At 40.8% G+C, this 26,993-nt stretch overlaps 3 protein-coding genes across 3 annotated transcripts in view; 1 reads left to right on the top strand and 2 right to left on the bottom strand.

Annotated features, from left to right (window-relative positions):
* SOCS2 (suppressor of cytokine signaling 2) overlaps window positions 1–1,492 on the bottom strand; it is a 92,520-nt gene extending 91,028 nt beyond the window's left edge. Inside the window, exon 1 of the mRNA XM_065837224.2 lies at window positions 1,385–1,492. The gene's annotated coding sequence lies outside the window, so the exon portion shown is untranslated. The remainder of the gene's footprint in view (window positions 1–1,384) is intronic.
* LOC139825794 (uncharacterized) lies at window positions 566–9,330 on the top strand. The gene is made up of 2 exons (XM_071800040.1): window positions 566–1,892; window positions 5,517–9,330. Exon 1 carries the CDS (start codon window positions 941–943, stop codon window positions 1,730–1,732), a length of 792 nt encoding a protein of 263 aa, XP_071656141.1. The 5' UTR covers window positions 566–940; the 3' UTR covers window positions 1,733–1,892; window positions 5,517–9,330.
* Window positions 9,331–18,450: 9,120 nt separating this feature from the next.
* On the bottom strand, window positions 18,451–26,388 carry MRPL42 (mitochondrial ribosomal protein L42). Its single transcript, XM_065837212.2, has 6 exons — window positions 26,308–26,388; window positions 24,250–24,419; window positions 22,252–22,315; window positions 21,180–21,264; window positions 19,821–19,984; window positions 18,451–18,567 (listed from the first exon to the last, which is right to left on the bottom strand). The coding sequence occupies exons 2-6, from the start codon at window positions 24,329–24,331 to the stop codon at window positions 18,522–18,524; spliced, it is 441 nt and encodes a 146-aa protein (XP_065693284.1). The 5' UTR covers window positions 24,332–24,419; window positions 26,308–26,388; the 3' UTR covers window positions 18,451–18,521.
* Window positions 26,389–26,993: the final 605 nt, after the last annotated feature.

Here is a 26,993-nt window from a genome sequence, read left to right as displayed (position 1 = left end):
CATCCAGAGGAGGGACCCAAGGCAAGAGATCACCTCCCGGCGGAGCGGGGGAGGGACATCTCCTCCCCCCGTCGCCCAGCCTGTCCCCGGATCCCCTCCGCCGGGGACTAGGCGGCGGCGGCCCGCGAAGGTGGTCTCGCTTTACTGCAAGGACAAATCCGTTGACGCGCCGCTCCCTCGGCCTGGGTAGGCGAGCCCGACTGGCAGCACTGGGAGGGGGTTTGGGAAAGGGGGGGGTTGCGGGGAGAGAGTTGAGCACGTAAAGGTGTGAGCGGGACAGGTCCCAGACCCGGCGCTGCCCGAGTTGCACGCTGCAATGCGTAGGAACGGTACGATACGCCTCTCAGTAAGGTCGTACGCGAGGTCGTATCTCTAGGAACGGGAACCCGGCGTGGGCCGTGTCCCCGGGGTGGAAGCGACCCTCTCACGGGCAGCGGCATGACCGAGGGGTTGCGGGGCGGCTGCGCGGACAGCGTCGGACCCGGGGCTCGCCTGCCGCTTGGGTACGGGAAGTGGTAGCACGGTGAAGGACGCGATATATTTAGCGCGGGGCAGGAAATGTGCTTTTCCCGTTCCATTAAATGCTGATATTATTAAAAAATTATCTTTCCGCTCCGCTGAAGCGAACAGCAGGAACAAAAAGAGCCTCTCGCCCTCCCACCGTCACTCCGGGAGCGACAGGAGGCCGGGCAGCGTAAGCGAGGGAAGCTTAGCCGTCTTGGCCGTGGGCGGGGGGGAGTCACGGGGAAGACCGGGACCCCCGCCGGTGCTTGCGAACGGGGCACAGTCTCTGCCTCCAGGTGCGCAGCAGCCGTCAGGTGAGGGGTTCTGCCGAGGAGGCTTCTCCCGTCACAGCTTCTGCGGCAGAGCTCAGAAACTTTTCCAAATTAAACTTTAGTGGCAGCTGATAGGTTACTCTGCCGGGTTTCTATCGCGACATATGCAGGCACACACACGGCAACCCCCGGGGCAAAGCCCATCCCCGTCCGCATCTTCCCTGCGGAGGACCTGCCGCCGCCGGCTCGGGAACCGGGCACAGGTGCGCCTGTCACCGGAGCGGCTGCGGAGCCGCCGGCCGCAAAGCCCCGAGCGCAGGTGGGAGCAGCCTTGCCGACAGTGCCCGGGCGCGACCCCTTGCGAAGGGGAAGCGCCTGGAGCGCCTGGCTGCGAAGTGCCGCCGCCCGCGGGAGCTTGGCGAGGATGGAGGGTTTGCGAGCTAGCTGCAGCGGCGCGAACCCCAGCAGGGACGCAGAGCGCCGGAGCAGCCTGCCTCCGGCTTCGGGGAGCCTTCATCCCGCCTGTCGGGAGTTCGTCCCGGCAGGGTCCCCGCTCTGGAGAAGCGGCAGGGCACCGGGCGCAGGGAGCGGACGACGACGGGACTCACCCGGGCTCGGCGGGACGGCGCTGGGGCGGCCGCTGCCGCCGCCTGGAGGTGGGGCGGTCAGGTTGTTCTCGCTCCCGGCGGCGTTTGGGGGAGCGGGGAAGCACAGCACCCGCCGCCGGGGAGAAGCGTCGGGGCTGCGCTCGGGCAGACAGACAGGCTGCCGCTGCCGAAGGAGGATGGTGCTCCTGGGGAAACAACACCCTCCGCTCCCCCCCTTTCCCCGGCGCGGGCGGTCTGTCCGCCTTTGATTGCGAGGCGAGGGCATCCTCCCCCCGCCGCTCCCCCTTCCCGGGATGGCTACATACAAAGGCTGCTTTCCAGGAACTTTCCAGGAACCGCATCATGTGACAGGACCCGCTCCGGCGCCTCCACCGCGATCGCAGCCAGCCGGGTCCGACGCACCGAGCCGCCGCCCCTGTCATGACGGGGCAGCGGTCTCCCAGCCCTCCCCCGTCCCCCCCCCCCCCCGCCTCCGCCCGCGGAGCCGCGGGAGACGCTCGGCGAGCAGGTCAGTGGCCGGGGCCGCTGAGGTACCGGCGCGAGGGCGGCCGTTGGAGCTCCAACGGCCGCCCGCGCGCGGGCCGCGCGGCACCTCCTGAGGTAACCGGGCGAGCGCGGTCGCGCGGTCGCCCCTGTGCCCCTCCACGGCGGAGCGGGAGCGTTGGGGTGAGGGCGAGGGGCGCCCGGCCTGCCCGGCGCCGATAGCCGCGGGCACCTGAGCGCGGCCGCGGGGCCCGCCCTCAGGGCCGGGAGCGCGTCAGGGGCTGGTGCCAGGAACTCCGTGCCAGGAACTTGCGGCGGCCGAAGCTCCTGGGACACCCCACCCTGGTTTCCACCCCCCTTCACCCTCCGGCGCTAAATACCTCGTTGCTACAAACAGCCATTACCCGCGATGCGCGCGCCGCTGCTTTTTTCCCCCTCTGCGATTTTTTTTTTTTTTTTTTAAATAAACCCGAAGATGGTTTTCGGCGCAAAGATGATTGATTGTGCCGAGGGTGCTCCTCGGTAACCGGCCATCTTCCGCCGGTGCCCGGGCGGCCTCGAGCCGACTTTTGAAAGGCGAAAGAAATAAGAAAGGAATGAGGGGAAACAAAGCAAAAGTAGCCGTATTACTCTCACCCCTGCCCGCAAGCCAGGGCTCCCTGCGAATTGTGTAGGGGTGTTCGGGAGGGAGCATTTTTCGGGAGAAGGATTAAAGGGTGTCTTTAAAGGGTGTCTTTTTAAAGTCCTCGGGAAAAAAAAATAATATAGAATAATACAAAATAATACATTTAAAAATCGGAGGGGAGGGAGCCTTTGTTATCAAAGAGATAAATGAATATGTATTAGGCTGGACGGTGTGGCTGAGGGAGCGGGGCAGCACCGGTACGCCAGCTGCGCTGCGCACAGAAAACTCCCACAGGGACACGGCTGCCTGCGGTCCGACTCCCCAGTAACTCCTGAAATTAAACGTTTCTTCTTTTTTTTTTTTTTAAAAAAAAAAAAAGAAAGATAAGGGATTGTGGAGGACACTTCATGAAGTCTTTTGTAACAGGCGTTACTTATAAATTTTAAACATCAGGGGATGAGTGAAGAGCGTTAGAATTAATAATTCTCTTTAAAAGTTAGTGCTATATTAAGTGATTAAGCAGATTCATCTGAAGAAAAAAAAATTACTTTGTTAACTGAACTGGTCAGTGTGGTTTCATCTGTAATGCCTGGGTGCTTTTGAATTTAATTTATTCAGTTTATTGAAGAAGATGGTTTTAATCACTGACAGCACCACCGATTTAAAATGAGGTCTGAGGAGCAAACATGGGCTTTCTTACTTAGGCATTCTCAGAAATGGTCTAAAACAATTTAGGTCTTGAAGGTCATTTGTGTTCCTGTTTTCGTCTGTGCAGTTCAGATAGCCTCAGATCCAGCTTCCAGTGACCCTTGCAGAATCCCCACTAACTTTTCATTGGACAGATAAGAAGAGCGGGGAGAATATATGTGTGTCCTTTGAATTTTAGTTGCCAGTTTTGCTACCGGTGATGTGAGATCCTGCATAAAATCTAATTTACTTTTCCAGAATTCCACTGTCTTCACTATGTTCAGAAGAACAACAACAACAAAAAAGGAATAGAGATTTTTTTTAATTACTAAAAGAATTCCACATACATAGGCACAGAACTTTTGCTTGAAAATTTGTTATTTTGATATGAGTGTTCACATTAGGACTGTTCCTTTAAACTTCACTAATTTATCGTAGAGAAATGTAATGAATCTTGTCTAGATGCAAAGCTGCTCTATTACAGCTTTGCTGCAGTTCTCTTTCCCTATGTTATTTATTAATGGCATTTTTATGTGGATAGTATCTCAGGACTTCCTTTGCTTCTGCTGTTTATTCGTCATTTGAAGTCATAATAATTTGTTTCTAAAACCACAGCTGGCTGCTGTAAAGGCAGAGAGAGGAAGACCATGATTTATGTGGTGAATAAGAAACAAGAACAGAAGAATGTAATAAATATTTGTTACTTAAAACTTCAGATATTGTTATGAAAAAGGTAGCATAAAAATTAAATAGGCAGTATATCAGCAGGATCTTTCCTAAACAGAGTTCTGTTGATTTTTTTTTTCCATGAGAAGTTAATGTCTTTTAAAAATATTATTAAAGATCTGATAAATTTACAAGAGTAATGAAATTCAAACTTTAAAACTGCAAATTGATCTTTAAATGGCACTTTTGGCACCTCATAAGAGTATTTCGGTTCACAGTTACTTTTATTCTCTGGTATGAGACTTCCGTAAGCACTGTAGGCTCGGTGGAATAAGTTAGTATTTCACTGTTTCTTTCAACAATATTAGTTAGCTGGTTTTCTCCTCTGTCTGCGTGGGTCTTTCACACAATCACAGGGGGGAAAAAAAATTAAGGGTGAGAAAAGGTGATTAAATTAAATTACTTTTGGGATTATGGGCCACGTATGGTGCATGAAACTACTTCAAGGTACTTTTTAGGTTCTTTGGCGTTATGATGTTTAATACATGCTTGGTCTGCCTTAAGTACTTTATGTAAAAAAATTAGAATGGAGTAGGACAAAGATGTGAAATGGAGAAAGAGACAAGAAACATCAAACTCTGAAAACTTAGCTTTCCATCATGTAAACAAAATAAGTTTTTTTCATTTCCTATGTTACAAACAGTAATTCTTCTAAACAGAATCACTAATGTGAAGAGAAAAATAGTTTATACAAATGAGGATTTAAAATTTGCAAGTACAATTCAAACAAAGTGCTTTATTTTTGGTGTGTATATTTTGGGGTAACAATTTTTGGACAACCATTGCCTGTATGTATTAATATATAGTTATGAACACTTCTAAGCCAGTTTTAGAGGTGCATCATCTGACTGGAGATGAAAGGCACAAACTTAAGGAATCTCATTTATATTCCAGGTACTTTCTACTGTGCATGAACATTTTGGTTTGGGCAGTGTATTATTCATATAGTAGATATTTTTAATCGAGATTTATATTAATAGTGAAAACATTAAGAGTTCTTGAAAATCATAAGCACAATACATATGTTTCTGACTTGTTTTCAAGCATATGTGCTCAAAAAGAGAAAGGGGCGGGGCTATTTGATTTAGTTTTTATTTTTGCTTTAGGCAAAAATCCCTTTCATGACCAAGGAAGGAGGCAACAACATTTTCTCAATAGTGTGAAGTGTGTATTGCTAGAAATTATTTTCACTTTGTTCCTGAAAAGTATGCCAAAATTACTGGAGAGCTAGCATGCTGATTTATTTATACAATATGGCGTGAGTGGAGGAGGGGGTAATAACATTTTTGGTCCAGCTGATTCTGCTAAATTTGCTTTGATTTGTTGAAAAGGTTTACTGATTTATTTAGCTAGATTTATCTAGCTACCTGAAAGAATACAAGGTGGGGGGCTTTCCTAGGTCTCTGCATCCTTACTTCCCAAAGATGCAGCACAGAATATCCATTATCCATGATGTACCATTTGATCAGATAAAATCTGCTTTAGTTAAAAGGCTAGCCTCTGCTTATCAAATATGTCTATTTATTGATCATATTTTGACAACTGTTTACCTGAACTGATCTAAATAAGAGTGTATAACTGCCATGGTTCCCCCCTGTCCTGTGATTACAGTGGTCAGACAGCATGTCTGGTTCTCAAGCAGAGAAATACGGATATTGAGCCTCTACCTCAAGCAAATTAGAGCAAGTTAATTGTAGCTCCACACCGCGAACAAGGTCAGTGATGTGAGCCCTTGAAGGATTTCTCACTCAGCAGTCAGAAGGAAGGTTTGATTATTTCACAAAGAGTTCCTAAAACATAATAAATACAGCAGAGGGAAAACAAGTATTTTTGTAAATGGGATCTCTCTGCTCTTTCCAGCTGCCTGAGGAACAGAATGTTTTGATGAAATAAATTATGATGTATACCAAACAATTTTACTCTTAACCAGCTGCCACCTTATTTCCTGCCATCAGATGTGAATGCTTTATCTTTCTTGAGAATATACGTTTGATAAAGGAGAATAATAAAAAAAAAAAACAGTTAATAATTTCTATGAATCAGTGGTGTTCTGAAAGAAAACCAGCACTTGTAATTTAAAAGCAAACCATCGAGAAATAGCACTAAGAGAGCAGTACTTTGAAATAACATCCAGATTATTTTCTTTCAGAGATGGTCAAGAAAAAGAAGGATCATTTCCTTCAGTTCAGTGGGCAGGTAGACGGATAATCATTGGCAACCATAAAAAGGTGGCACTGGCATTGAAATCCTCTCTTCTCATCATGTGCTTTATATTATTTATCACTCACAGTAGCATCTAAAGGCCTCAACTGCATTGAGTAAGAGGTTATCTAGACACTTAGGATCTCTAATTAAAAACATTAAATGTAGTGCTTTTATACTTTCTCTAATGTAGTATTCACAATTTAACGTAAAAACAAAATAACACAAAAATAATTTGGCTGGGCTTGTTAAGGAAAAGTGGAATGTGGTAATATAGGGTACTAAGTACAAAAAAAGGATAATTTACTCAGCAGTTTTTACCTTGTACTGTGTTAGGCTTTTTTATAAACAACAGAATTCTGGCTGTCACTTTATTTTTTTGTGAATTATTCAGTTTCACTCTGACTAGAACTAGTTAAATATTGCTGAAAGTTACTTTAGGATAGTTTGTAAATATACATGCTTTGACAGTGTCTTTTTTCCCTATCACTTTTTTTTAATGAACACAATAGAGAAAAAGACTACTGGCAAGAATTGTTTTGATAGCAATCATTTTAAACAACTAGTAGGAGAATATCTGCTGTGGATTTCAATATTCAGATTATACGTAGTATAAGATGCTGTGACTGTAATATTTATTTAGCTTTTTTTTTTTTTTTTTTGGCTGAGAAAGTGTGTATATGTCTGAGAAAGAGTGTATAGGTGTATATATACACATACATCTATATGTACACATGTTCACAACCATGGTCTTTGAAGTTCTGGATTTTTGGAGAAATGTACACGTTTTGTTTTAGAAAAATCCTAGAGATAGTACAGCTGAAAGCACTGTGAAATCTTGCGTTCTCATCCAGAAGTTGCCAGAAAAAACAAGCCTTTTATGCTTGAGGCTTGAGATGTTTTCTTGCCAGTTGCGAGTCCTACTTCTCAGAGAGCAAGTAATGTCTGTGAAAAAAGTTTTCCTGACAGACAGCATACAGGCAGCTCTCCTGTGCTCTGCCAATCCATAAGTAAATTAAAGTTCCTTTGTTGGCAAAGAATCAGTTCTGAAACAAATAAAGAAAATTAAAACAGGTGATGCAGCAGCTACTTCCAAAGGAGAAAGTTTTGAGTGCAACGTAAAATGAAGGTGAAGAAACTGGGTTATATGTCTCTGAATAAGTAGTCTCCTATCAGAAGAAGTTTAATTTTAAAGTACTGCTCTAGTTTTTATGTTAAAGATGGCTTAATTCACTCAGAGCTATTTGGCCTTGAGGATGGATTCCTACAATTAAGTGTTTATGATTGAAAGTGCTGCCATGGAGAGCAGACGGATGAATATCATTTCAGGAGTACTGTGAATCATTAAATGAGTTGTAGAACCCTTTCCTGGGCATGATCCACTTTTAAATTTCAGACTAAGGCCATAATAGACTTCAGCATAAGGCCTGATGTGTTGCCGTATTTAGGAGTTTGAATAACAGGAAAATCATCATGTGCTAATGTGTTTACATAATTTTAAACTTCTTACAGTTAATTGAAAAAATGCTGCTATGGTATGTGTATATGCTGCTCAGATCAAATACATTTTTCAGATTTGTGCGTTAAGTGTTAGTGTCAGGTAATGAACTTAAACTGCCCCTGGCGTGTTAGCTTCTTTTGGCTCAAGACAGGCATGGCCGCTTTCCCTGCTTCAGTGTAAAGAGAGGCTGAGCATGGAACATCAGACGAACCTGAACAGATGACAAGAAAACAGTGCTAGCTGCCAACTACCTTCTCTCTCTTTATTTATCATGGTTAGTGCTTGTGTTTTGTCAGGAAGGCTCAAGGCATCATCCTGTAACTGATTGGCATGTTGGGAGGACGTAACCTGAAATACAGGCCAGATGGGCAGACTGGCATTTTTTGAGGCTCAACAGAGGAAACAGACACAAGGCGACTCTTCCTGGTTAAGGAAAGGGCATTAGTCCACAGCTCGCCTTTTGGCGCTGCCTGTCCATTCCCGGGATTGCTTGCCCCTCCTGTAAGCAGTTTTGCCAGGTATGTGGAAATATAAGCTCAAACAGTAGTAGATAAAATTGGATAGACTGCTTGAGGCAGTTACTCTCGCCCCTTACACTGTACCTGACGCATTCTTCCCATGGCTCTGACAGAGTGCTGCCTGCACCAGGGATGAGAAATGAGCTCACACATCTCCTGAACAACTTCAGCTTTCAGTGTGGTGTGTTAAGATCAACCCCAGTTTCAGCGTGGCTCAAAACTGTGGTCATTCAGGAGCAGCTTCATGGGCTGTTTGGTCATGAGGTGGCAAATTCTGTCATGGGGTGGGGTGAATGGTTGGGGATGAGAGTAGTCCTTCAGCCATCTGATTTTAATCCTTTACCATATGTGACTTGAAGTCCTTAGATGCCCTCTACTGCCATATACCAGAATTAACAGATGGCCCTGTGTAACTAAATTCAGATTTGCTGAAGTTTATTATTATCTCTCTCTCTTTCTAAATGAATGGGGGAGGGGAAATAATAACCATAATTATTACAAAATATGCAAAGCCTTTATAAAGTGTGAGTTTGGGCTAGACATCTTTTCTGACTTTCAGTGCCATTGCCCTGTATTTCAAAATTTTAACACTATTTTTAGCATTCTCTTCAGAGCTCACTTCTCTGATAAATTATCCCTCTGGGAATAAATTTGATCCAGAAAGATGCCTGAAGCACAGCAGATTTTTCCACGGCATTTCAGGCCACATCGTGCTAGATGGAAGGAAGCTGCAAAACCTGCTGCGGTGGATCAGTCTGTTCTGGGAAGGAACTGAAAGATGCTTTTAGCTATTGGATGCATTGTTTGCATAAGACAAAACAGCAGGCGAGAGTCTATATCTAAAATGGAATAAGAATGAAACTTCTGTCTCACGTTTGTCTGTGTTCTGACAGGTTTTTTGTGCTGGCAGGCACAAAGCAATCTCAAGTCAAACAGAACTAATCTTGGAGAGAATCACTCTACAGGCTCTAAGAACTGAGTATTTCAGTGGTGCTTGAGCTTTAGCTGTGCTGCTTTGTATCAACTCTTTGTCCCTTCTATAAGGAAAACACAGCAAAACAATCCCCAGCCCAGGTTCCTGCCACTGGTTTGACTGAGTGGGTTTGGTCGAAATGAAATTAGCAGCCACTTTTTGTGTACGTTTTTAAACATGCTTAATCTTCTCTGAGGCCAGTCTATTACTGTTCATTTTACTCTAGGTGGTTGCTGGTGATGTTGCAGATCGAAGCAGGTATGGCAGCAGGGAGCAGGAGCTTTCCAGTGGAACACGTGTCAGTGGGGATCTCCTCCAAGTAAGTGAAGGGCGACATGTACAGAGGACATGCAGGAGGGCCTCTGCCAGGCTAATAAAAATGCAGAACTTGGGTTCATTGAAGGAGTAAGCTTTCACACTGCTTTCTTTTCCCTCCAGCATGGTCCTTCACTTTCAGGCGACGTTGGTCTAGAATATGCTACTTGCATTTTTTCAGGAGCTTTTGTAATTTTTGCAGAACATAATTTCAAACAGGAGTCCATAGCAAAATCTTGTTGTGAATGGGGGCTTTGTTCTGTGAGAGTATTTCTGAGAATCCCTGTCTCTTTGTTTGCTGTTGCATAAAAGGCTGAAATATGAATTTGTTCATATGCTTGTGTTTTCAGCATGTTCATTCCTTCATAACCACCCCCTTTCTCCAAGAAATACATGAAGCTCTTCAGGTCCTCCGGGCAGGTGGTCTATATATTGTTATGGTGGCAAACCTGTGAAGTTGTACCAATTTATGCCACCCGACAGTGTGGTCCATTGCATATATTTTCACTAGATCCATATTTTCTGATTTCTTCATGTTCTTTCAGTGACATTTTGTTTTTTTCTATCAGTCAGGGAGTGGAATCCTGTGTCCAGAGAACATAAATAACAGCTGTTTCCACTCAATTTGCATTTATACACTTAACACTTAAAAATAGATTATTTGTAGAAGCTTTCACAATCTAGTAAAAATTCGTACTTAGTCAGGGGTACTAGTGAGATGCTAATGAAATCCCTTTGGACTGGCTGATACAGCAACAACAGTGAAATTCCCCAGACAAGACTGATTGGTTACGCTTCTGACAGTTATACTTCAACAATCAATTGAAGCAGATCTTTTAATCTCCTTGGGCATTTTCAGAATCAGTTCCTTTGGCTGTTCTAAGGGGGTAAGACTATGCCAGGTAAGGACATTAATTGTTTAAAATCTGTGCTGAACTGGTAGTGTATTTCTAGCAAAATTAATTTATCATATGAGTGCAGCTGAAAAGGAAAAAAAAAACAACAAAACAACAACCCCAAACAACTCCTGGCAAGCTATTTAAAGTGAAAAGCTTATTTACCAGTGTCACAGATTTTTAAATAAATAAACCCCTTATGTCCTGAGAATAACTGAAAAACAGCTTTTTGTTTTTATACCACTATTTCCCTTTGTTGACATTTCACTAGCCCTGAAACGGAAACACAGCATTTTTATTTAGTAATGCCTAATAGAAGATTTTAAGAATTATGTCCAATTACCATTTTTTTCTCCAGAAAACTCTGAAAGCCTTTCACCTTGTTGTTTTGCCAAATGCCTCAACTTGAACCGTTTCTTTAGATTTCTTTGATCCCCTGAAGGCTGAGAATTACAGAACATTGACATTTAGTGACCTTTGGTACGGTACATTTACTCCAATGTGGACCATTGAAGAAGATGCTTCCTCCTAAATCCAGATTTTGTTTGAAGTTACAGAAATACACTTTCTTGTCTGCATACTTCATTTTGTTTATCCAGAAGAAAAAAATCCTTTTATTTTTACAGGAGTCTCAACTGGGGCATCTCTGAAGTGGGCTGGACAATCTTTATGACTCAAGTTGTTTAGAGAGAACAGTAATTATCCATGTGAGTTGCTGGTTTTGCATGTCTCGATAAGCCTGTACCAGACCCATTCAGACTTAGCAGTCAGAACAAAGACAATCTGAGCTCTGGTTCTCTAAAAACGATGTGAGTCCCAACTACCTGATTTCAGAGGATATGCTTGTATTTCTAAATAAAAAAAGTCCCTGATACCAAGAGGATTTGCTTTTAGTCACACTAGCTGGGGCTAGTTCCCTGGAGAGCAGACTCCTATATTCACATCCCGCAGTACTCCTTGGACTCTTTCTGGCACCCCTGTGGACCCAGCAAGTAATTCTGATTTTTTTGTGTATCTTTCGGTCTGAAGCATATGAAATTATGTGGAACTGTACTGCAGCCTGTGAGAATGGTGCTTTCCCAGCATGAAGGTGAGGTGATGTGGTAATGTTTGGGGGTGCACAGCCAGTTCAAGCAGTTCAGCAGCGCACATAAAGTCAAACAAGATGTGACCTTAGGAGCAGCGCTTGGTGTGAACTCCCGCTGCAGGGGTGTGCAGCCGTTGCTTCACAGAGGGCAAGGTGGAACAGGGGGAAGTAACGGAAGAGGTGTGGGGATCAGCAGCCAGAGCTTGAGCTTGCTCCCCAGCCTGCAGCAGTAACGACATGCTCAGAGGGACCCCAAGTATCAGTCTGCTGGGGGGACCACCTGCCTGAGGTAGAGTGTAGACAAAGGTATTTTGACTGCAGGATAAATGCTTCACTCTTAAAAGAAATATAAGGCTTCTTATGTATCACTGCCACAAAGTCATGAGTGAAAATCTTGGTCGTACTGAAGCAAAACACTCACCTGGTTCCAGTGACTCAAGGTTTTGCCCTTGGACTGGCTAAGCCCTGTGTAGGTACTAACCACAGCAGCTCTCCATCAGGACTGCCACTCCTCTTCACAGGCCACTTTGTCACCTTTCAGTCTTACCTGTGGCATCTTTGGGCTCATTTCAAATCTTTTCACCAAATATGGCTGCATAAAGTCAATGAACTGCAACATATGCAGCCAACGTATATCATGCTTGTTTTAATAGATTTGAACATACAAATATATGCTCTAGAAAGGGAATTCTCTGCCATTTTTCTTGTATCTGCTTATGGTGAACTTACCATGAATTTTGTTTGCACTGTGCCTTTAATCCGGATAGGAAATCCTTTTTCTTAATCTAATGCTAAACAAAAAAATAAGCTTCCCCATAATTAATGCCAGGATTTCAACTGTATGAAAAAACAGTGTTGGGGAAATGGAGTTTTATAAAGATATGAGGTATTATTGGAAAAAAAAAACAGGCAAACCCATTGTGCTGGTTTGATTGAAAATGAGTTCATTTTCTTCATGCAGTTAGAAACCTTTCTTTTTCATAGCTAGCATGGTGGTTGTTTGAATTTAGTTTAAGAACAAGAAGATAACAAGCTCTGCCCACAGATGCGAGGCAGTGAGGAAGGTGGGCATGGATGGGGCAGAGCTTGACTGACATCTGGATTGATCAATAAGAGTATTCCATCCCATTAGCATCATGCTTCATATTTAAGGAGAGTCTGGGTCTTCCGTGTGGCTCTTGGTTCTGTGTTGGAGCCAGGACAGAGACCTGTTCAGGGAAGTTCTGTTCGGGACTTTCCTGTATTTCAGCCTTTTGCCATCCCACCCTTTGCAAAGGCCTTTGGGCCTTTCTGCCTTTTTCTCTCTTCTGTCTCTGGGACTGGCTTTTCAGGACCAGGTGCTGCTTTGTGGGACTGGCTGCTTGGTGCAGACAGAGTTTGTGAGGAATAGCATTATCTTTTTATTTTATATTCTATTTCCACTTTATTATTATTATTAGTAGTATATTAGTGTTATTTTGTTACTTTATTAAACTGTGTTTATCTCAATCTGTAAGTTTCTCTGTTCCCTTTCAAGTCTCTCCCCTATTCGGGGGACACAGGGGAGTGGACAAGCAGCTATCGTTATATTGCTAGCTTGGGTTAAACCACGACACACGTATTTAAACCAGTCAAGATTAAAAACTACAAAATAATAAAAAGTATGACAAGGGATGTGAGCCTTTATGCCACGGTATACTGACTAATTGTTAAATAATTAGGCATCAAGGACCATTTTTTCCTGGCCTGACTTTATTATTTAATTGAAGTCCGCTGTGTGTCGTAAAAGTAGAAGGTGAAGATCACTGCTGCAGCACAGCTCTGATCAATTGTAACTCCTACAGGTAGATGGTGACTTCAGAAAAATGCTACTTAGCTTATGATTTATTTAAACCAATATAACATAAATTTGAATAATGAGAAAGACTAGTGCTATTTAACAAAATACCAATCTTTACGTGAAACTATAAAGCTCCGTTTTATTAGCATTAGTGAGTAGGGAATACATGTTTCTACAGTAGGGTCATGCTTTAATAGTTTCATCTTTTATTTAAGTTAATTTTAATTCTAAATAATAATGGCTTAATGCAGTAGCCTAATTTAACAGTCACTTTTCGCTGGTCACATGAATTTCCTGTGGAACTTGCATGGCTAAACTTCTATTAGTTTTGGCAGAAGAGATGCTAAAAAATAGCTCTTCCAGATTTTTTTTTTTCCTATGGTATCCTATATTTTGCTGGTAGGGAGGTTCTTTTGCCGAGGAATTGTAAACTTCAGTAGCAGTCAAAACTGACCTTGTTGAAAACAGTAAACTGCGTCTAACCCAAGACTGGTTTTTATCTTGACAAGCAGTAAAGCTGAATATAAGCACAACTGTTTTCTGCATTTATTACTTTTTTTTTTTCAGAAAGACTAGTTGGCAAAGTTTCTTGCTTCTGTTTGCCATTCCAACCTCTTGTGGTGCCTCTAGGTGACGAAAAACTTCATGATACTTCGATTATAATTTTTCACCTACACCATGACACTTAATAAAGTGGTACTCCAGGCCATAAAGCTTTTACTTCTCCAGAAGACACACAATGCAAAATTGCTGACCAAACGTGCTGCTTGGTTCACGCAGCTTCCACGTAACTCCTGCCTTCTGGTGTGCAGCGTCTGAACAGCTGTAGTTATAAACAGTAGAACTAACATTCTGTGTAAATTGTATTTTCAGATAACTGTGCAAGTTACCCAGTAAATTATCATTTATTGTGTTCATTTTTCTAGAAGTACCTAGAGGTAACAGTGGGGATCATAAGCTCGTTAGAAGTGTTATATAGATACATAAAATTAGTTACTATTTTATTTCTCCTGTGATTACACACTGACTGAAACAATAAAATAACAGCTTAAGTATTGTCATTTAGCACTGGAGGGTTGATTAAATATAAGGAGATTAAAATCCTATACACAATTTATCCGATATTATGAATTAAATGTGTGTGAATTACTCTATACAGAAAACAGAGTATCTATATATGGACCACATGCTATTGAAGGGTAGCAGAAACAGCAAAAATGTTTTTATCTTAATTTTTAGTGTTTTATATATATGCTCTCATGATCTGGGAAAAAAAAAAAAAAAAGAAGAGACTGCTTTCATTTGCTCTGATACAGGCATGTGAATCTCAGCTAGCCTTCATCCTCCCTTCTTAGATGAGAAGGAGAAAGCACCTCCAGAGAACAATAACTGCCTTGTGTAGGTACTTTTTTTGCATCAATTGACTGTAAATGGAGCCTACAAAAATTAACTCAGGCTTAGATGTCTAATTAGTAGCTCTGTCAATCTTAGAGATGAATCCAACTGTTACGTATTGTAGGTACACAATTTGTCTGACATTTATTCTAGTGACTGGTGGTTTTTAAGTAAATGTTATCCTATTGTAGTATTAAAACAAAATACACATCCTGTATGGCAGAAGAGGAATGCAGTCTACATGTTTGGTCTCTTCATTATCTATCCTTGTACTGGTTTTGAGGATGGAATGAGCATGTGAGAAATTATAGCAGAGCAGATGCTAAATTTCACAAAGACTGGAATAACTGAGAAGTGTAGCATTGGCTTTAAACATCAATTACTACTATGACTTAGAGCTGCAGCAGTGATTTATTCTGGTACAGCAGAATTCAGACATGGTAGCTGAAATACAGACCTATTGCAACAGTAAAGGGACAAGAAGGGAGGTTTCCTATAGGACTGAATAACCAGAGGGGCGGGAAGGGGTGGATGGATAACTGCTCCCGCCATTATCTTCATGAGGAACTGAAGCACAAAGACGTGACACTTGTGATGTGGGTGTATTTGGCAGCTGAGTCCCCTTATTGCTCCACTGTTGGCTCTGGTTTTTCCAGAACTGAGAAGCTAGGGCTTTTTTTTGTTTAAGTGTGAACGTAGATCTTGACTACACGTTACAAAAGTCAAATCATTCAAAGCAAACAGGTAAGTCCTGCAAAAACCTCTGGCTCTTTGAATCCAGTCACTTGTACACCTGCTAGGAAGTTCCTTTTTCTTAAATTCTCACAAATTTAATTAAATAGCAGCTAATGCATTTCTTTCATAGTGTTAAATTTGATGATACAGTTAAATGCTCTGGTTTCAGGCAAATCCAGTTGTGTTATTGTGCAAGATTGCCTCCTGGTGGTAGTACCAAGAATCTTCAGAACAACATATTTTACATGGAGAAAAGGCAAAAAACCTGTTGTAAAAGCATGCTTCCTAGAAGAAGTGAAAGAACTTTCATTTCACTAGGACATCATGATAAACTGAACTGCAATTTAACTGGTCTGAATTGAGGACAAACTTCTTGACATCTGACTGAAACAGAGTTTTCTAATGGTGTGCTAGCAGACAAAGCCTGAGAAGACGTTTAGTGAGACATTAGAAAAGAAAAGACATCTCTAAGAGGTACCCAACTGTGTCTTATCCACAGCAATGAGCCTAATAAGGTCTGAAACACCTAGAATCTACTAGATACAAAGCAAATGGCAAAATGCCTAGAATTGGATACAAGAACACGAGAGCAGACCTAACATTCAGTGAATTCTATGCAACTAAAATTTTTGATTACAAGGAACAAGAGCAACAGAAAACAGAAACCCCAAACTAACTTTCAGATGAATTATTCTTTTGCATAGAAGTGGGAGAAGAATCAAATGGATGGACTTCAGAGTTTTTGAGTAAAGAGAAACAGATAAAGAGCTTTATGTAGTTGTTCAAGACTTAGGAAATCAGGACAGCTTGAAATTACGGTGAGAATAAGATTCTAATTAGATGACTTGGGAGAAAGATTTAGTATAAGAGAACACAGAAAGATTGAGAGTGGCACTGTAACACAGGGAGAGATTTTAGAATACTGATTTTATGCATTAACACAATAATAAAATGGCAGAGAGTATGTGTAGTGAACATGTTTTAGACTCAGTTTCCAGTAACTGGTCAGAAGCAGAAGTACTTTAAAGACAGCAGTCCAGCACACCATAGCTTTTTAGCCCTCAAAATGCCTGAAATGCATCCAAAAATGTTTGGGCAACATTGAAAAATCCAACATTTCTTCAGTGATTGTGGATGCTTGGTCATAAATGGGGAATGACAGGAACAGACAAATGTGAGATGGCTTCTGTAAAGCAAAATGTCTTAATAGTATTAGGCAGCAATAAGCAAAAGTATTGGGGAGGAGAAGGGAGGAAAATAATTGAAAGTTTAAATTAATCCAATAATATAATTTCTTACACTGGAAAAGTGAAAAATTAGGTCTCAGCTTTCCAAATATAGAGGGAGCTCAGCTTTATGCAGTGGAGCATAACAAAACACTAAACATGAGATGTAAACTTCTCACTTACGGACGTGTGTCAGTACCAGGCACGATGAATTGATTAAAATACTAAAATTTATTGTACTACAAATTACTAAAATCTATTTTAAAAAGTTACACTCTAGGCAGAAAAAAAAATTCTTTTCATGTAATTGAACTTGCAGAATACGCAGCGACCCTTTTCACAGGCACAACAGACATTCCTTCATGGTAACAGCATGTTTGTTATCACACAAGCAACACATCATAGAATGTGGAGCCAAAAATCACTTGGCTGAAGTGGGCTTAAACACGGACTCAGATACCTTGCAAGCGTAACAGGGAGAATACACAAAATGATTTTCATGCTCTGCCATGATAAACCATTATCAGCTAACTGGTATTCAGATTTTAAAACTTTTTAAAATAATACCAAGATACTTAGACTAGCTTTATGTAAATTTTTCCAGAGGCATCCAACATTGCCTTTTTCATTATTAAAGAAATTTCAAGGAAAAAAAAAGTTCTTTAGTATTAACTTTAGAAAAGTGTTCTTTATACTAAAAATGACCAGGATTAGAGACTTTATATGGTACTCAACTGCTACCAAAATGTGTAGATAACACATGCTGGCAAAATTACACTAGACTAACAGAAGAAAGAAGAACCTTCCTATCTCATCCAAGCTGGTTTGGAAAGGAAGTACAATTTATCCCATATATATGGGATAATTAATTTCTGATTATTTATAAGGATCTGCTACAAAGAGTTAACGAAGTCACTGGGATCTCTGCAGAGGCACCCAAGCTAGACCATTCTATCAGAAGGCTGATGCCTAAAACTGTTGACTGGAGTAAAGAATCTTATTTTCCCAAGAAAGAAAATGCTAGATGACATAGAATATGTAATAGCAGAAACATTTAAGCACTACAAAATGCTAAAGCTATGAAGTAAAAATCAACTGAAATTTCCTTAATTTGAAGCATTTTATATGATAAAGGGCCAGTCCTTCCCCGTAGGTAAGCTAAAAAGAGCTGGGAGTCTTCACCAGTTACCTTGCTGAAGCAGAGAACTCCTCCTCTCCTGAGCTATGGCTATTCTGATCTATGCACAAACGTGGTATCCTCACGGAATGGGAGCTGGGGTAGGGTTAAAAAAAAAAAAACAAACCTATGAACCACGAATACACACAGAAGTTATCTCAGATATTCAGGAATCCTGGGTGATTTAGAAGAGCAAGTTATGATGCCTTGGAAGATGAAATTTAACCAAGTTGGCCAGTTTTCAGTACATGACAATAGCCTTAAATACAATCACTTGGCTGATGTAGAATTAAACATGGAATCAGGTATCTTCCAAATGTATTAGAAGAACCAAAACTATTTCACCATTTTGAGACCTCATATACTTTTCATCAATAGTATTTCATTACTATCTCTGTATTCAAGCTCACCTGCATTCCAGTCCCTCAAAATAACACCAAACTCCAATGTGTCCGGTTCCAGACTTCCCATTTTAACACAATACTTCTATGCATTTTCTTTACCAATGATAAGCCTCTGAGCACTTTATCACCTGTTCCATCCAGTTCTAAGACTAGCACATTTGCTGACCGTTCATGTACAATGCCCTTCACTGAACCTTGTTGCATTACTGCAGTTTTGTTGTTTTTTCTGTCAACTAGTTGAAGTAGAATAGTCAAGCATGTTTTCATTATAGCACTCACACAAAATTGCCAAACATGTCAACTTTCTGTAATTTTTATTTCCAATAAAGATTAATAGCAAAGTGCTGCTGAAGAAGAAGTTATCTTAATTATCGGTCTTTAGGAGGATTAGGATTCTTGCGTCTTCTATGATACCTAGAAGAAAAAAGAAGGTCGCAGTGAACGCAAGCTTTGGACAGTCTCTGATTTTCTGGATATTTCTGCCCCGTGACTTATCTGAGGTTATACAAGTCAGCAAAACACAAGATACACGAGCACAACCCATCACCACTCATTAGATGTTGTCTCTGTTGTTCATGTAGTTACATAACACTACTCATTTCTACTGCTGCATCTACTACAAGCACACAATAATCCAATCAGCTCTACAGCTGAATAGGTACAGAGGCTACTGTTCTTAATCCTTTGTGCGACGTTAATTTTATTACATGGATGGCTTTTCCTATGGCTCGAATATTGCTACAGAACAAAGAGACATTATGTTCAAAGGAATTATGCCAGACTGTACATTAAATAGTGTAATATTCTGCAGACAAACTAAACCCCAAATTATTCACAACAAAAATGATCCCTACTTTCCTCTTAATTACCCACCCTAAACCACGGAAGATCCTGTTTGATGCTCGTGAAAGTGACAGCTACCCTTTGGCCACCCACAGAAAGTTCTACCATTTCATTTGTCTACTCCCAAAACACAATTAAAAAGTTTTCTGTGGCCAAAAAAAAAAAAAAAAAAATCTACCTGTATCAAGTCTCCATAGCTATAAAATTAGCAGCTACCAAAAGGTGTAGTAACACAGACTGGAAAGGAGTAACACAAACTAGAATACCATTTTTTCTCTTAGCGTATCTGAACATATATAATTCTTCTTTAAGCTCAGTCACGTATTTTTGCACCCCTCCTCCTCCTCGCTGAGTACAAGGCACACCACAGTGCACTTTTCACCATTTCAAATGAAAAACCTCTACTGTTCTTCAGTCTGAGAATCATCCCATGAAGTTTTTCCTGAAAAGTTGTTAAGGAAATGACAATGCATGTTTCCAAGCTGTATTTGGTTATGTCCATTGAGGCTATTTTATATACTAGATTCTCTTATGCAACTTTAATAAATCACTTTAACCAGCAGCTAACATAGATGGTATGAGAAACTTCTACTCTGTGACATATCTGAAAAAGTTGCAAAGGCTACCAAAGGAGCAGCATTTAAAAAACCTTATGAAACAGTATTCCATTTACACAACACTGCATTGAAGATTTGAAGTAGTAGTCCATGTGCTAACAGTATCTTGTCTCACATGACTTATCCTAGGTTCAATCTAGTCATAAAATTATTCCTGTACTTCCCTTTACCTCCAAAAGGAGCAAATATTGAACAGAAAATACTTACTGTCCCACAGGATACCAGCGATGTTTTGTTGTGTAAAACATTTTGCTGAGCTCTTCAATTGTAGGACCTCTACTGTTCTTTAGTTCTTTTTCATTCAATCTCGATTTCAAAACTTGATCAAGGGTTTCTTCTGTATTATTCACTGGATCTGGCCGTGGTATGGGCTGTAAAAACAGTAGTGTATATATTTTTTTTTTCTGCCTTTTTTTTTTTTTTTAGAAAAATAAAGCCAAGCTACATAGATAGCATTACAATTTACTCTTAACACCTGAAACCGAAGAAATACAGAATACTTGTAATTGCAAAGGCTGCTTACTGCCTGCCCCAGAGCAGATGTCTAGAAACATCTAATTACCCCAAGTGCTACAGCTGATCAACCTACCCCTAAAATCAGCACTGCTGTCATCATTATTGTTGATCTCATCCTTACAATTCACTAGCTGAATCATAAGCTTCAGTTCTAATACAAAAGCATTTGTTTTTATTTAGATATTTATTCAGTTACAATCATCATTGCTAGAAAAGCTTTTAGATGATTTTTACCTTGGAGAAAAATGTCACTTCCTCATTGTGCATTTGTAAGACCTGAAACCTAACTACTAGCACCATTACAAATATTTTTCCTTGTTTTAGTCTTACACCCATTTTTCCTGAGACATGGAACTGATAAATTCAAAAGTACTGATCTGTAACTTGCAGGCAAGGAGTGCTAAAATGTTTTAAGTTTTCAATGGAGGATTTTCACATCGGGTACTTCAGCAACATAACTACCATCTGCTGTATTTTACTAGCACATGAGTACTGGAAATTGAAATAAGTGTACACTAGACAAGTTTATCTAGACTTAGGTTTCATCAGTGTTAAGAACACATTGAAAGTACTACTGATAGATAAAAATTTAATATTTGAAGTTGTTTGTGGTGTTTATGAACTCAGAGTGCTGAATGAAATTTAAAGCTTGAGTTGAAAACATTCAGTAGCAGCACTCCTCTTGCCCATGCTGCAACATCTGTACACAGCAGGATGTGTCAGCTATAACCTGCATTCCAAACATCCTCTGGGGAGCACCCTGTAGTGCACGAGTATTTGAGTGCCTCATATAATTCTTTTGGAGCTACCATATTCTGTGATATCTGAGCGTTTTTTACTCTGCAACATTCCCTCAATTCAACTAAGAATACGGTCATCTTCATGGCAGCATCTACAGTCATCCTTCACTCACTTCATGGACATGCTCATCATGTAATAAAAAGTACCTCAGTATTTTAAATTTTAAAAAGATGCCCTAAAGACCCAAAATTATTAATTACTTATCCTTTTACATGAATAAGAAATAGAAATGTATACACTTGCACATACTTTTGTGTGCTCATATGGAATCTCAAGTGAAGGATGGTAGCAGACAATTGTCTTCAAATCCGATGTGACTGCAAGTTCCACTTTGCTATAAAAATAAAAACTTATAAATACATAGCTTAACATTTTCAGAAATGCTGAGCAACTGAACAGCCCAAGTCCCACAGAAAAACAGTTCTGACCCTGCATTTATGAATTCTTAAGAATCTTCTATAAAATACAGGCCACAAATCAAAAATGCCTTTTTTTTCCTCTCAGCCATCTCCAGTTTTTGTTGTTGGTGGTTTTGTGTTTTGTTTTTGTTTGTTTGTTTGTTTGGGGTTTTTTAAGAGAAAAGAAAAAAGGCTAAAATAAAGTATTAAAGACAGCTGGAAATATAGGTTGGGAAAAAACATTTAACACTTTGAATAATTACACATAAAACAGTAAGACCACATAGGGATAATGATCATCAGTGATAGGTAGGATAACATGCCTTCATAAGAAGTGTGGCATCTACAAAAGAAAGAATAGGAAACAAAGCTCTGTGTGAGGTTCCAACTTTTATATTTGGTAAAAGATGAGCATGATGAACAAGAAGTCCTACTGAGAGGTTCCTTGAGGGAATATGACTTTTCTCATCTTCCTACCCCTTCCCACGACATGTTAGCTTACTAAAACCTTGTATGACACAGATAGTGTGTTTCGCACTATATCTGTGTCATTTTTTCTGGTTTCTATGCAAGTTTCCCATGCAGCAGCACAAAAACACCTGGACTTTGTCTTAACAACAAGCATCAATGAAAATGACTGTTCTTAGCTGCTTTTGCTCTTCCACAAACAAAACTGCAGGAGTACTGGGGTCATCACCATGTTTAGAGTGAGTCCTGCATGATTTTTCATTACACTTATTTTTTGAAATACTAACTTCACAATCGTTGTGACTGGAAACAGTACTTGAGTAAAAATTACTACCTGTATCCAAAACTGACAGAAGATGTGTTTGATATCATTATATGGCAACTTCACAACAGAGAAAGTAGCCCTGGAATAAACATCACATGAAAATACTACACATCAAAGCACATTTAAGTACCAATTGTAATCTTCAGGGAGAACTGAGTATGTGGATTTATGGCAAGCATGATACACAGCTCCAGCTGAAAAGAAAAAAAGTAAAGAACACTAATGTAAAAACAAACATTAAAGAATGTCTACATTTTCATTCTGTTCTAAGTCTTAATCAAGGATTATAATCATACTCAGTTTTAGATTAACAAAGCCCAAATAATATCTGAATAGAAGTTCACTTGACTACACAGATTACTAGTGCAACCAAAAATACAGTATCTAGGTAGTTATGGCCTACATTTACCTTTCCAATTGTATTGTTATCCCAAGAAAAATCACAGTATGAACAAACTACCTAGAGATTTCAACATTAGATCACAATTTTTATACATGCAAAGAACATTTACCATATGACTTATAGGGAAGGTAACAATTTCATAGTGAAAACCAAATTTGTACCTTGCTGTATGAGCTACAGAAAACACGAAACTGTAATATCTTGGTTGCTGTAACACTAGAGAACTTTACCCCTCTCCCCATATTCCTGTTGCTCCAAGGAAAGTAACCACAAGAATTGCAAGCAGTAGTAAAGACGTTCATAATTTGAAACCAGAGGCTCTGAGTAGATACATAGAGACACATGTTCCTCGTGAGGGCAGCCAACCAGTGGGACTGGGGCCCAGGCAGGTTTGCAGTCTCTGTCCTCAGAGGTTTCAAAGGCACAGCTGGACAAAGCCCTGAGCGAACTGGTGTGACTGCAGAGCTGAGCCTGCTTTGAGCAGGAGCTTGGACCACAGACCACCCAAAATCCCTTCCAACTGAGCTTTCCCCTGATTCTACTCTCATTATTTCATAGAATCACTTAGGTTGAAAAGACCTTCAAGATAATCAAGCCCAACCATAAGCCTAACGTAAGGTGTTAAACAGTAACAGTCCCTTATATAGGAATCATACCATAGGCATCTTGCCTTCCACAATCACATAGGTACACATGCCTAAAACAGGCCTGGGAGGTGCCTGTAGTTCTTTTTACTGGCAAATCCCTTCCTTTACTGGCAGAACCTAACACAAATACACGTATAAGTTTCTGAGTCCAGTGAAGCTTCTTTTACCACTACACTTTAAGATCTGAATTACAATCACAAGAACTAAGTTTTAGCATGTTCTGAGCCTTCTGTTTTCAAATAAGTCATATAAATGTTTCAACTTTTTTCTGACGTTAGTTTATTTAGACCATTTTTAGTTTTAATACAAATGTGATTCTTCTTGGCTGTTCATAATGGACGGAGAGTGCATTCAGTGTATCAAAATTGGAAAAGCTGAAAGAACCAAGAGGAAACATATATGCAACTATTTTCCTCTCAGAAATATTTTTAGATGTAAAATTCTTTAAATATAGATACAACTATAATTTTTAAATATATGTTTTAGATATAGAATTCTTAAATACAGAATTTCTGTTGGCACTTCCATGCTTCAGTTGTTCCAATTAAACCATTCTTAGTTATTAAGAAGTTGAGTTCTGGTAAAATATTAATGTAAATAGTCCATATTTCTTCCTAAGATTTTTTTTCCCCTCCTTGCCCACTAACTTCTAAAATGTCACGTGTCCATTATATTTTCTCAGTTTCTGTCTTTTCTACCACCTCCTCTACATCTTCCTATTAACATCTAAAACACAACAAACTCTAAGAAATAATATTGCCTGTTTTCACTTGTTCTTGGTTTATGTTAAGTAATGAGATTTTACTGTAGCCTTTTCTCACCACTGTTTGTAAGTCTGAAAAAAGAAATTCAAATCTTCAAATATAAACAGCGGTAAGAGGGGTGGTGTTTACAAGCTAAGCATCATATGTGGACCACGGAAGTTTTAAAAGAGAAAAAAAACCACAACAAATCAAGATATCCTTTAATTATTAGCAGAGAACATGGAATATCAGACTTGATTCTGTTCAATTAAGAGGAAAGAAGCTCTCGAGAACAAATTTCAATATAGGACTTTTAGAATTTCATCACTACTCACTCTGCAGCGGGGCCTGCTTACAGGTTACTGCTGAACGCATCCAAAATAAGGTGGACCACGCAGTTCTCAGTGATGTTGCCATGGTGAGCGCAGAGTGGAAACCAGTCCTGGACAGGATGGAACTCGAACAGACACTGTATCCTTTTTTTTTTTTTTCTGCAGAACACCCTCTGAAAGAAACCAGTTTCATAACTGCTCAGGGTACAAAAGACTGACAGTTTCACTTCTTGAATATCTTAAGGATAAATAAAGATTGTGCAGTGCATTCTTCATTATTTGTCAGTTGTTTAGAAGTCCTCATTATTTAAGATACTGGCACCTACCCCCTAAACAGTCAAATGGGGTACAAGACTTTATTTACTGAGAGGTACATCACTAACTTTAAAAAAAGTTTCTAAGCTTGGGTCTTCTCACAGTTTTTCTGCTGGTACTCACCCACATAAGTTTTGGATCCTTCCTTCTGCACACCCCACAGAATTATTCCTGAAAAATGTTTTTCTTGTTCACAATATAACTATCACCACCCAGTACAATAATAGATGTACTTATAAATAACACTTGCTGTAGTTGACAAACTGTCTAGATGCAGTTGGTTTCATCCATGTCAAAAGCAATACACCTAAAAGCTACAAAACACCATTTATATCTTAAATATAACTCCAAATTTCACAGAACCAGAAAGATACATATAAAGATCTTAATTTTTCACTGTTTACAGAAAAAAAAAAAAAAGTTTTGATGAGAAACTTATAATGATGCTTAAAAAAATCATAACTGGAGACAGTTTAAAATCATACTTGTAAATAAAAAAAAAAAACCTTATTTAAAACTACTTCATATCTAGCACTTCAGAACATCACCAGAGATGTGCATTTTCCAATTTCAACACATAATTATTCATAATTTTATTTCCTTGTGACAAGTGCTGCTGAAGTCAGAGAACACTAACATGGCTCGTACAGAGCTGCTTTTATATACATGTAAAAGACTTGCTATTATATATATATAAAAAACATACATATTTTATATGTATATTTATTTATATTCTATTTATAAAATAGCTGCTTTTATATATAATTTGCCTTTGAAAGCTCATTGACAAAAAAGGCATGAGGAACACAGCAGATCCGGACTGCCTTGCCAAAGTACAGGGTCCAAGCACTGTCCCATTCTTGGCCTCGCCTCCAGGACCACTACAGTTTAGCTGGGGACATTCCCATCCCTGAGGCTGCACACAGAAAACCCTTAAAGGTCTGACAGCAACAAGCAGCAATACAAAACCTGACAACTTCTACTGTTAATAAAAATGGATCTGCAGGCTCCTAAAAAAAAAAACAAACAACAAACCAAAAACACAAAAAAAACCCCAAATAAACAAAGAAAAAACAAAATGCGTACTAAATGCAGCAATTTAACCTCTCTGAAACTACACGAATTGGCCCACTTTGGACGCTCAGCTTGCTGCTCCCCTGCATCAGCCGGACATGCGTTGTCATTAACTACAAAAATGAGAAGGCTCTGAGGAGACCTTATTGAGGCTTTTCGGTATTTAAAAGGGGCCTATAAGAAAACTGGGGACAGACTTTTTAGCAGGGCCTGTTGCAACAGGACAAGGGGTGACGGTTTTAAACCAAAGAAGGGGAGATTCAGGACAGATATAAGAAGAAAATTTTTTACACTGAGGGTGGTGAAACACTGGCCCAGGTTGCCCAGAGAGGTGGTAGATGCCCCATCCCTGGAGACATTCCAGGCCAGGCTGGACGGGGCTCTGAGCAACCTGATCCAGTTGAAGATGTCCCTGCTCATTGCAGGGGTTGGATTAGATGACCTTTGAAGGTCCCTCCCAACCCAAACCGATCTGTGACTATGGAAATGAGGGGGAGAAACGCTGCACAGCGCGACCCTCAGGCGAAGCAGCGCTGCCCCCGCGGGCCGGCCCGCCGACACGACCACCTTCCCGGAGCAAAGCGCAACAGCCGAACGCGGCAACCGCAGCCGAGGAGAATCGCCACCGCCCGCCGGCCTCCCTCCCTTCGGCCGCGGCGGCTCAGCAGGTACCTGTGCGACAGCCGCTGTCGCGTCCTCTCAGCAGCCCGCCAACGGTCACAGCACCAAAAACGACACCAAGTGTCCTTCCGGTTCCGGGGCGGCTCGCCCCGCGGCACGCCGGGAGTTGCAGTTGTGCGGGCCGGCGGGAGGGGCGTGTCGCGGGCCAACAATTGGAAGGGAAATCTCTAACGTTACCGGTTATTTCATAAACTGGTGAGCACCGCCTGCTTGCCTTCCAGGTTAAATTACACATCAGCTCCCTCTGTTCAGCCTGCGAAACCTCTGTAGTACCTGTAACACCTTCTCATGAGCAAGGCCTGAGTTTTACGTACATGAAACAGCACATCACGAGGATGGAGCCAGGCTCTTCTCGGTGACAACCAATGACAGGACAAGGGGCAGCGGGTATAAACTGGAACACAGGAGGTTCCATTTAAATTTGAGAAGAAGCTTTTTCTCAGTGAAGGTGACAGAGCACTGGAACAAGCTGCCCAGGAAGGTTGTGGAATCTCCTTTTCTGGAGACATTCAAAACCCGCCTGGATGCCTTCCTGTGTAACCTCACCTAGGTGTTCCTGCTCTGGCAGGGGGATTGGACTGGATGATCTTCTGAGGTCCCTTCCAATCCCTAACATTCTGTGATTCTGTGATCTCAAATATTTAAGGCACACAGAAACTCACCTGAATTCCCCAGGT

The sequence above is a fragment of the Patagioenas fasciata genome, chromosome 1, assembly GCF_037038585.1.
Source record: "Patagioenas fasciata isolate bPatFas1 chromosome 1, bPatFas1.hap1, whole genome shotgun sequence".
NCBI lineage: Eukaryota > Metazoa > Chordata > Aves > Columbiformes > Columbidae > Patagioenas > Patagioenas fasciata.
This window is presented reverse-complemented; position numbering and strand designations above follow the sequence as displayed.

Bases quoted from the DNA above. Each gene is read 5' to 3' on its own strand.
- LOC139825794 (XM_071800040.1), top strand. From the start codon at position 941: ATGCAGGCACACACACGGCAACCCCCGGGGCAAAGCCCATCCCCGTCC.
- MRPL42 (XM_065837212.2), bottom strand. From the start codon at position 24,331: ATGGCAACATCACTGAGAACTGCGTGGTCCACCTTATTTTGGATGCGT. The intron at 21,265-22,251 runs GTACTTAAATGT...TTATTTTTATAG, and splicing joins CTCCCTGAAGATTACAATTG to CAAAGTGGAACTTGCAGTCA. The intron at 19,985-21,179 runs GTATGTGCAAGT...CTGTTTTTACAG, and splicing joins TTCCATATGAGCACACAAAA to CCCATACCACGGCCAGATCC.